Raw genomic sequence first — 12,204 nt, 5'->3', positions numbered from 1 at the left:
GCTAAGTTCCTGTTTCAATCTGAGTTTTACCTCACATCTTTTAATCTTATTAATTGTAAATGCTTAACTTCCGTAAACAAAACTCAAGTTACAGGTGTCATAAAATGGAGATAATAAAACAATTCAGTACATGTAGCATACTGTGATACATGATACTTATATCAAACTCTTACTCCATATCAAAATGAAAAGATCAAAGGTTTCTACTTCAAATCTGAAAATTTAACCCTTTCGAGTGGAGAGCAGATATAAGGAAGACAACAATACTCATTTAAATTCAACTAAGCTTGCCATTCTTTGTAGCAATCTTAATTATTAAAAAAAATCAAATTATTCAGCATCATTATTGAATTTGCATAAATGGCAGTAATTATGTTTGACTGCACATGTAGCCAGTAAAACTAGCACCCTAAGATATATTTTTATTTGGGCTGTATTCAATGAAGAATAAATTTACAAGAGATTTGTGGTATGTCAATATCTAATTAAGTTTGTCAGAAAATCAAAACAGTTACCCTTCCTGCATCTCCTCCCAAAGCAAGGTATACCACTACTTCACACACTAACAATAAAGCTTTGATTGATTGATTTATTGTTATGTAACACCCAATGGAAATATGCCATGCATAGTCAGGACAAGAACAAATTAGCACTCTAAAGTGTGATGGTACTCTAAAGTGCGATAGTCACGCTAAAGTGTGATGGTCTACGCTAAAGTAGGATGGTGTCTCACGCTAAAGTGCGATGGTTGTTTGTTTGCTAAAGTATGATGGTATATCACGCTAAAGTGCAATGGACCAATAGGGTACGGTTCAAGGGCCTAAAACATTAAAGTACAAGGATGTTAAAAAATAGTCTTTTTGCAAAAGCTAGTATGCTAAGGTATATTAAATATATGTGATAGGCTTTTTAATTTACCGGTAGGCTAAAGTGATTGCTTCTAAATTTAGAAGAACGTCCACGTAATAATTGCTAAAAGGTAATTTTGGTGTCACAAAATACTATATTTCCTGTAAAATTAATTTTTAACAATTCGGGCGTATTAAATATTTGGATAATTGGTATAGCTTGCCGTTAACACAGTCTATCAATTATCTGACCCCCCCCCCTTTACAGTCGTCATTGTAAATTACAAATACAAAATGCATCCATTGTCTGAATAAGTAACATTTATTTGAACAAGCTTTAATTTAAATGCTAAATAAATGCGATATTCTCCTTTTTCGTAACGAGTACAAATACATGTTATATTTACTTTCGGGGTGAGGGGGAACCATGATTTTGAATATGATTAACTTGGCCTGATAACTTAAAATAGATAAATTTACACTAGCAGGATGTAAATGAATATTCTGCAACACAAAATGCAGAAAACAAATGTGTAAAAAAGTGAGAGAGAAAAAAATCGGCATGCATACGACGCAATGAAAATAAATGAGCAATCGGGAAAAAATCCTCCCGCTATCCCCATGTACAAACTAATGTTTTAGCCGACAATTTATAATTTTACCGACGTTACTTTTCGATAAAATCGACAATATTTTAATGGGGACCGCAAAGTAAACTGCAACGTAAACAATTATTTAAATGTATCTGTTAGTTTCCAATAGAAGCAGGATACAGGATACCTATGCATATGCTATTTTGTAGCTATATAGTAAAATGGTCGAGTGCAAGACACAAGTCATTCTTCCAGCACCCCAAAAAAACAACACATTTGCTTCAGCCGACAAAGCACGTTTAGGTCTGAAATTAAGTCATGGACATTTGGTTTAAAAGTTGTTTATCAAATACTCCTAATTTATCTTCAGGTATACTCATTTTTGGTTTGTATAAACGACCCTTAACGTCATAATCCAAATACGTTTCCTACGTCTATACTTTCGCGGACCATCGGACTTTAGCGTATGGAGGCATCGCATAGGTAGCTCCTTCAAAGTGGGTTGACCAAGATGAGGATGGTAAATTTAAACTGTCACTGGAAATGTGAGTTAGATAGGGGCCAAAGTTTGGCCTTGAAACAGGCCACTTATAGTCCCCTCATAGAGTTGTTGCAGGCAAGACTTCTTAAACTTACACCAGGCATCAGATTTAATACCCCATCCCAACTGATGTGGCTACATATTCGTACATTTTTATACATTCAGCACTGCCAAACAGATGCAGCTCTTTAGCATGGTTTTTAATAAATCTTATGATTTCACTTAGTAAATGTATACTATTTATTAAATACAAACCCAGGTGTAGGAGCATACTGTAATCCTTTATTCATAATGTTCTGGTCAAGCTCTAACACAGTACCATCCCTAAAATGTAAATATAGTTTATTTCTAGATTATATGCAATATCTGCATAAACATGTTGTACAAAATCAAATAAAGTCTGTTGAAAACCAACACTTTTTAAAATCAGCTACCGGTAATTAAAGATTTTAATAATTGAATATAAATTGTATGAATTTTATAATAAATTAATTTTCTTAATCACTCACTAATGAATGATGTGAAGGTTTTGTCAGCTTGTGATCTAGCATAATTATAAATATTAATAGACTGTTAAAACATAAATATGTTTCTCTTTTTTGTAATTTTGATAGTACATGTACATGTATAATGCAAATGTTGATATTAGAAAGATAATTTTAAACATGTAATCTATATGAAACATTCAAAGGTATTTAACCATGACTGAAGGTGCAAGGCAACATAACCTCCATGGAAATGAGAAATGGCAATGCTTTTTAACTGCATACCAAATTTCATTTGACTTATTATAAACTTGGTTCATATCTTAAACTGATCTAATCACAAACTTTAACATATAAAATATGCAAACATTCAAAGTCAATAGATCATGACTGTGGGGGTGGAGCTAAATAATCTCCATGGAAATAATATGTACCAATTCTAATAGATCTTCATACTAAATATTATTTAACCTACTACCGGTACTAATGGATAAAATATGAGAAGACAGCTCTTATTACATGCTTTCAGAAAATAAAAATAAAATAAGGGTCACAGGACTCATTTTCTTGCTACAAAACAAAAAGAGTGCACATGCTGAAATGTCTCGTCTGTTTTACTTATCATTGAATTCATGTTGAAAGTCTGTAATATGAAGGTTTTACTACAAGTATCACATAAACTTAACATTATCAATGTTCTATGAAAATGAAGTCATGGTCAGATGAACCATGCAAGACAGACATGTACACCTTACAATCATTCCATACACCAAATATAGTGGTCCTATTGCTAATAGTACCTGAGAAACAGATCAAACCGCAAAATCTTAACATTGGCCAATGAACCATGAAAATCAGTTCAAGGTCATATGAACCCTGCCAGACAGACATGTACACCTTACAATCATTCCATACACCAAATATAGTTGACCTAATGCTTTATATAGTATCTGATAAATAAAACCAAACCACAAAAACTAAAAATTGTCCAATGAACCATGAAAATGAGGTCTAGGTCAGATGAAACCTGCCAGAAAGACATGTACACCTGACAATCATTCCATACACTAAATATGGTTGACCTATTGCTTATAGTATCAGAGATTCAGACTTGACCACATAACTTTTAACTTTGATCACTTGATCCATGGAATAAGGTCGAAGTCAGGTGAACCCTACCTGACAGACATATAGACATTACAAGGAACCCATATACTAAATATAGTTATCCTATTACTCATAATAAGTGAGTATTTCACGTAGCAAAAAAACTGTAATTTTTTTTCAAGCAATCACTGAACCATGAAAATGAGGTCAAGGACAATGAACATGACAGATGGAAACTTTGTAATATAAGGTACAGCACATAAGGTATGAAGCATCCAGGTCCTCTACCTTCTGAAATATAAAGCTTTAAACAAATAGTATGTACCTTAACCTAAATTGGTGAGATTTCCCAGATAAGATAATCCATTTATTTTCAAAATAACTGAGTTTTAAAAATGAATCTTAAATGGCTCTCATTCATATTAGAATAACTTACTGCAACTATCAGCTGACAATTGGAAGGAAAAACAAACTCACATATTGTTCTTTGTCATACCTCAGTCTTTGTCATACCTCAGTCTTTGTCATACCTCAGTCTTTGTCATACCTCAGTCTTTGTCATACCTCAGTCTTTGTCATTACCTCAGTTTGAAAGAAGCCTCAACTATTGGGAAAGTCTGTGTATTTGGCATTCCTCCAGCCATTGAAATCATCTCTGGTGAACTCTCATTTAAAATGGCAGCTGAAATATTAGATTTATCTAATTTATCTTAAAAGTAATATTAGTGTGATGTGCTTCAAATGAGTATTGGCAAAATCACATTAAAAATAGAATTGGTTACTAAAGGGTATTTGTTCCAAGACATGTCTTAATTCTCTGAAATTATATTCAAACTAACTACACCATTAAAATCTGTTTGAACCTTGGAATTTATAATTTGTGTAAAATAATAGACTATCTGCTTCATCTGCCTCAACACATAAAAATTGGTGTTTTAAGATTTGTTTCTATACCTCACTTTATTTAGCTTAAAAAATAAGTGAGTCTTCAATTACTAGTCCATCTCTTTTTTATTACAACCATAAACTTGTTGGTATTTTTCAGAATTGTAATATCAATGACAATCCTCCATCTAACATGTCTAACCTGGAACAGTGGTGTAACAGCACAACATTCGAATAAACTGTAAAAATCAGTTGAAATGGGCAGATTTGAACTAAGCATAAAAACAACAGAAAAAATGACAAATGCTAAAAGGTACTAGTCTAAGAGTACTCATACAATGTAGTTACTGATACCCTAAATATTGGTAAATTTTATAAAAAGATATAGAAAAAAAAAAATGTTTTCTTATCTACCAAATGTACTTCTTTAGTTTGTTACCAGAGGCATAACCATCATTTTACTCAGCTTAATAATTTGAAATACATCAGCATCCATTCATCAGTTGTGTTTCATGATATTCATCAGCAGTATTTTTAAGTACCACAGACATGACAGAATAAAATCAAAAACAGAAGACCATTCTGATTAATAAGCTATTCTAAATCACTTACTCATGATACGAATAGGTGATGGCTTTCTAGCCAGACTGAGCCTGTTGAGAAATCTTGTGTAATTCATTGTCTGGTGATTTTAGTTTAGCATTTTCACTGACACTATATCCACCTACAAAAAAAAACCACATTAAATCAACTTCAAATATAATTTTACATCAAAATGAAAATTCTTTTACTGTGTAGTGTAAAAATTTTGTTTGGAAGATAGGTTTTGATTAACTTGAATCACTCTTAGGATGTTAATAAGAGCAATAAACAGTCAGAGCTCAGACATGTACAAGTCAAAACATGTTTTGACTTCTACAAATCAAAATAAGTAAAATACAAGAGTTATCTCTCTTTTTTCATGAATCGCAATTCAACTTAATCAAGTCAATATTAGACAAACCTCAATTTAAACATAAAATGACTTCTGCAAGTCAATTTGTGTACAGCTGAAAATTCACATAGATTACTTATTTTTCAGTAGGGATTATGTCCCCTTATTACAAGAATCGACCTGAAGGAGTCATTTTTAGTCTTCAGACTGGAACAAGTCTGTTTTGGTTAATAGATATAAGAAGATGTGGTATTAGTGCTAATGAGACAACTCTCCATCCAAGTCAAAATTTATAAAAGTAAACCATTATAGGTCACAGTACGGTCTTCAACACGGAGCCTTGGCTTACACCGAACAGCAAGCTATAAAGGGCCCCAAAAATGACTAGTGTAAAACCATTCAAACAGGAAAACCAACGGTCTAATCTATATAAAAAACAAGAAATGTAAAACACTTATGAATCACATCAACAAACGACAACCACTGAACATCAGGTTCCTAACTTAGGACAGGTGCAAACAAATGCAGCGGGTTTAAACGTTTTAATAGGCGCCAACCTTCACCCTACCTGTAACAATAGTTGTAACATCACAATATAGAAAGACACACTATAAAATATCAATTTAAAGCTTCTTCAGATGAATAGACGATTATGAAGGGACAAATGATTTCTAATATTTTCAATGAATATAATCATCAAATTTCGACTTGCATAAATACAAAAATATATCAGTCCTATATTTTTTGTGCCTATGCAAAGTCTGGAGTATTTGACTGTTTTTTTTCTATTTATTATTTCAACTTCAATTTTAAACCATCTTTCAGTTTGTTTTTTTCACTTAAACAGATAGGTTTTTAATGTTCATTTGGCAAATAAATTAAAATGATTCAACTTTAAACTTTTTTATTGTTTACCAAATAGTGTAATCAGAGAACAGTATTCTTACAGCTTTCCAGTTTTTCTGAATGAATGATAGGATTACCCCCATCCCTTGGCTGATTATCGATAAACAACCCCCTTTTTTTGACACCAGATACCATTTTATTGGAATAACCAAATGAATAAAAAGACAAAATAAAATATAGGAACGAAAGCTTTTGGTATTATCAAAGAATATCTGATAAATCTTGTAAAAACTTGTACTCAAATGCAATCTTGCTTCAAGCAGAGTACTTAGTTACAAGAAAAATAAAATCCATTTTCAGACTTATTCAAGTCCAAAATAAGTTATTTATAACCATATGAACAAAAGGACAAAATAGAAAATAGGAACAAAAGGTTTTGTTATTATCACAGATGATCTGAAAAATCTTGTTAAAATTTGTACTTCAATGTAACCTTGTTCCAATCAGAGTAAATGTACTTACATGTACAAAAAAAAAATAAAATTCACTTTTGGACTTATTGAAGTCCAAAATAACCTTATGAACAAATTTAAAGAGACAAAATAAAAAAGAAGAATGAAAGCTTTTGCAATTTTTAGAATTATCACAGTAAATCAGATTAATCTTATAACAAGAATGTGTCCATAGTACACGGATGCCCCACTTGCACTATCATATTCTATGTTCAGCGGACCATGAAATTGGGATCATATCATAGGGAACATGTGTACTAAGTTTCAAGTTGATTGGACTTCAACTTCATCAAAAAGTACCTTGACCAAAAACTTTAACCTGAAGCGACCGAAAACTTTAACCTGAAGCGGGACAGATGGACGAACGGACGGGTGAACGGACGCACAGACCGAAAAAACATAATGCCCCTCTATTATCATAGGTGGGGCATAAAAATTTGGACTGCAATGCAACCTTGCTCCAAGCAGAGAAAATGTACTTACAAGTAGAATAAAATACATTTTCAGACTTATTCAAGTCCAAATAGGACAGACTTGTTATGGTCTCAGTTTTTCTTTACCCAGTATTTCACAGGCCTCTAATCCTATCTTTGAAATCTCATTCACTTGCGTAAAAATGTATGTATTACCCACAATTTGGACTTTAAAGATTTTTTGCAAGTCTATATAGTATTGGTAGCAATATGTTAAATTGAGTATTTCTACTTAAAGTATAATACCATAATCAATGACATTATCACATGATTATAGCAGATCTACAATAAATGAGCAACAGCTGAATATATGTTCTTTAATGACAACATACAGTTATTTTGTCTTTAGAATTTTAATTCAAGAGTTATGCAGGTAGAAACTTGTGTAACTTTCAAAGGTACACACAGTATCACTGATTTCGACTTGTAAAAAGTTGATATTTCAAAAACAAGGACAGTCATGACATTTGATATTACCCAGGATCCTTATTATAAATGTAGTATATATCAGACAAATAATCTCATGCAGCTATTTCCAGTTTTTCTGAATGAATGATAGGATTATCCACATCCCTTGGCTAATCATCGATAAACATCCCCCTTTTTTTTGACACCAGATACCATTTTATTGAAATAACCAAATGAATAAAAAGACAAAATAAAATATAGGAACGAAGATTGAACAGTAGTTTACAAATGTTTTAAACTCATCAATTCATTTGAAATATCAACCAAGATGAATAAACTGTGGGAATTCCATGAACTTAGAAGGAAGCAAGACCAGGGGTCTCGGTCATAAAACTTTACTCAGTTCTTGGAGTACAAAATTTGTGCTCGAAACACCAAATCCAGTATTCTGATTGGTAGATTTCTGAGTCTGAGTACAATAATCGTGCTCGAAATCTTTATAACCGCAAGGCCAGGTGAATCAACAAGGTAAGCTTTTAATATTGGGTACGCATCAACCACCATGCTTATCCAGATTGAGTACAAAAATCTAACAGGTGAATCAACAAGGTAAGCTTCTTATGTTGGGTATGCATCAACCACCGTGCTTATCCAGATTAAGTACAAAATTCTAACAAGGGCATCAACAAGCGTTACAAGGTAAGTTTTTTATGTTGGGTATGCATCAACCACCATGCTTATCCAGATTGAGTACAAAAATCTCACAACAGGGAATAGGAAGCTATTGAGTATGTGTAAATTTTCAGTTCAAACGACTCTTCCGGTTTCTTAAGATCTAAGAACACGAAAACATGTCGAGACACAAACAAATAATTACTGTGAACCAATTTATGATGGTGCCCATCTCAAATTGTGAAGTGTGAATTCAATTTTTTTTCCTTGCTGTAAGATTTTTTGTGTTAGGAGCATATCCCTGTTAATAAAAGTCCATATAACATGAAAATAAATGCCTGCTTTGTATCAATGGAGCAATTTATAAGTCATACATTTGGGAAGAGGATTATATCTGTTGTGACTGATAGATTGGAAGTTGAAAATGGGAAAACTGAAACTGTCATTTACGTCCTAGATCCTACCTAAAGTTTGAATTTCTCCACCTGTGTCAATTTCAACAAAAAGATCCAGATATAAAGTTGACTAAGTGTAGAAGGATATGTTAGATGTATTATGTAAGGACTCACTGAACAGGGGCGGATCTAGAATTTTGTCAGGGGGAGGTCACCTTACAAACTCTTATTAAATTCAAATTTTGTTTTATTGATATTAATGTCATGAAAATAGTAACAATTAAAAAAAATTGAAGCAAATGGTTAAACAAGACTAATAAAATTGATTCCAGTTTCATTTTTTGTGGATTCCTGCATGCAAACGTGTCAACAATCACATAAAGTTCTAAATGTAAATTTTAATACAAGTGTATCAATGCATCAATAAAAGTTTGTATTTTGACCATCTTTTTCTCAATATTGTCTGTCATTGGCTCTTGCCTCAGCGTGGCTCTTTTTACAAGTTGTGTCCTCCAGGCCGAGATATTCGTTTAGTCTAGTACAAGCATGTACCATATCAGTTTATGGTTTTATGCTAGGTTCTTAAATCTTCAACCGCACATTGAGCACAATATATACAATAAGCTCTTCTTTTGATGGGGAGTACACAAGCCCGTCATATTTAATCAGCCTATTTCTCTGAAACAGTCGGTTCTTTACTGCATATTTCTTTATGGGAAAGTTACAGTTTGTTCCTGGTTGAAAATGATTCCTTGTGAAATTACTTTTTTGTTCATTTGTTATTTGACGTGTTGATTGCTTCACAAGGCCAATGTTGTTTATACCTATATATATGTCACGGGTTTTTCATGATAACAATCACCATTTTTGCTCATATCAATGCTAAGTCTATTACGAGACGATGGTACTTCAGAAGGGGCTGATTTGTGGCGTTTCCTGAAGGACAGAGGGTAAAAGTTACAAAAAATATAAAATGCCCGAATTTGTTGAAAATTGATAGAAGAGGAATATGGGATTAAGAATGTTAATAAGACTCAAAAACAAAAAAATAATATTTTGAATTTTGGCATCACAGTAGAAAACCATCAATGTTCAGGAAAGTTGTCATACAAATTTAAACTTTTAAAATTTAGATAAACGCAATATAAATAGAATTATTATCTACTGAAAACATCTAAGATTGAGGACTATCTCTTCAGTTTCACACCTACATATCAAAGGAATGGAAGGAGTAATTAAAAGTCATTAAACAAGTATGGTTATACAAGGAACATGTAATCAGCGATTAAGATGTCAAGATACATGTAAGTTGTTTGCCTTTAGGTAAGTTATTACCATTGATAGACAAATTGAAAGATTAATCAAAATATTATAATAAAATATACATGGTGCACCATTTTTGTCAACCCCAGAGGGGTAACGTGCACCGGGTGACCACCCCCTGGATCTGCCTTTGCTGAAATATGGGTTATATTCATGTTATAGAGTGATAGGACATCATCAATAGGTCTGAACAAAAAACTAAATAATTTGCCAAGATGCTCTCTCATTATCTTTTTGTCTTATAGAAGGTTTTCATATGATTCGGCTTCATATGAATACGAAAAGTACAAAGTTTGTCAGTTTCACAATACAAAAATTATCTCCCCTTAATGTCCATTGTCCTAAAACAAACCCTTAATGTCCATTGTCCTAAAACAAAGTACAATACACATGAAGCCTGTAAACTTTTCTGAACTGATATGCACAAGATTTTCAGTGGACAAAAATTAACAGCAAATACATATTATATGTGAAACAAATTTATTTATGTAGCATGCAGAAGTAATGAAAGTAGCTGTTTGACTGCTTAAAACAGCTAAGGTAAAATGTTGGGGGAAAATTAACTGTTTCATGTGTTCTATACTCGACATAATCATCTGATAACAGTAAACTTTCCTCCCAAATTGCATGGATTATATGTTTGATTTTACTTCTTATGGTTGTTCTTACATGACCAAATACCAAGATGGTCTACCACCAAGAAAGTAACCTGACGAAAAATTATATAATCTGAAGTCAAAAGTCTGTAATGTGAAAATAGTCGATTGAAGGTGTAATAAAAAGTAGTATTTCACACCAAGATTTTATGGTAATGGTCATATAGGCAAGCACTGTACAGATAAGCCATATCAGAAAAAATAGTCTGGACTGCAAATTCCACATTTGGATTTCATGAATTCCCTAGTTATTAATTTGTTTGACTGTAGCATCAGAAGTTCACCGTTTTTCTTGAATATTGTTTAAAAGGAATTCAATTTGAAATAATTTTTATTACATATAAGTTATAGTTTTAACATAGACTTGAACTTTAAAAATCTTTTATTAGCAAACCAATAAAGGGTTACAATTGTGTTGATTTTTGTCTGATATATTTTTAGGTATGAGTTTCTCTAACTTAATTATGATTTTTAAAACAACAAAATGTCAGCAATTTTCACCTGAAATGAAAACTAATGCCATAGTTTGCCATTTTGTAGCACTTAAAAAGAAGGACAGTCAAATAAATCAAGCACATTGTCATGGGATCTGCACATAAATTTGGAGGCTTATAACTTTTATCCATTCTCTTATCTGAACTAACATTTTAGTCACACGATATTGAAGAGGATGGTATATGGTTTAATTTGGAAACCTATAAACCTTTTAATTGATTTGAAGAAAAGTTCTATAGACGATCAAGTTTTCCAATTTCCTTTCATGAATGAACATGACAGACCCCAGTTTACCTGAGGCCATTGGGTGGAAAATGTGTCACAGGACATTCTTGTGAGAAAATATTTGCTTTAAGAAGTCAAATCTTTCTACAAAAATTTCCTAATTGGAAGATCATGTATACAAAAGCAGGCTTTATAGATATATATATGCTTTATCTGAGAGGACTACATATACATGCCTCTAGATCATTTATTCTGGAAATAGATCAAAACTAAATCAGACATAATTTTATGATACGAAAGAAATCAAAATAAACATAAGTATTTGAAGGGTTTATACATCTATGGTTTTACTCACAGGATGTAGGCAGAATAATCTGACTCGTATGTAAACAAAAATGGAATAAAAATATTTATCTGAAGTTAGTATGCCATATGTTATAAGCAACATGTCCGTTCATACATAAAATGGCAGTGACCATAACTGACAGTTACGATCCCTTGAGCAGTATCTTCATATTCATCTTTTTATCTGTAAATAATGTAAAAGCCCTAAAAAGGTGGACAAACACTTTTGCATACAAAAACGATTTATAACCGTATTTTTATTTTTATAGCATAATTCTTATGACTGATGACAAATATGTATTGATTTCAATTTCTATATTTATAAAGCTTGTCTTTGCTAAAACATATTTGCATTGCTTTGCTGATTTACCTTACATATTGTTAGACAAGAGTTTAATGTCTCTGGAAGGTGAATGAACACTTTAAGCTTACGAAACCGGAACTGAGACTCGTGTTTAATT

General features: G+C 32.2%; 1 protein-coding gene across 2 annotated transcripts in view; it reads right to left on the bottom strand.

Moving 5' to 3' along the window:
* The window catches only part of LOC127699615 (kynurenine/alpha-aminoadipate aminotransferase, mitochondrial-like), a 37,637-nt gene extending 25,457 nt beyond the window's left edge, over positions 1–12,180 (bottom strand). For both annotated transcript variants that reach the window (XM_052203053.1, XM_052203054.1), the window contains exons 1-4: positions 12,114–12,180; positions 5,072–5,183; positions 4,157–4,256; positions 2,238–2,306 (exon numbers count right to left, since the gene is read on the bottom strand). In XM_052203053.1, coding sequence (XP_052059013.1) covers positions 2,238–2,306; positions 4,157–4,256; positions 5,072–5,138 — 236 coding nt within the window. In that variant the 5' untranslated portion in view covers positions 5,139–5,183; positions 12,114–12,180. The remainder of the gene's footprint in view (positions 1–2,237; positions 2,307–4,156; positions 4,257–5,071; positions 5,184–12,113) is intronic.
* Positions 12,181–12,204: the final 24 nt, after the last annotated feature.

This window comes from Mytilus californianus, unplaced genomic scaffold (assembly GCF_021869535.1).
Source record: "Mytilus californianus isolate M0D057914Y unplaced genomic scaffold, xbMytCali1.0.p SCAF_1, whole genome shotgun sequence".
Lineage (NCBI taxonomy): Eukaryota > Metazoa > Mollusca > Bivalvia > Mytilida > Mytilidae > Mytilus > Mytilus californianus.
Note: the sequence above shows the minus strand (reverse complement) of the source record. Positions and strands in the feature narration are given on the sequence as shown.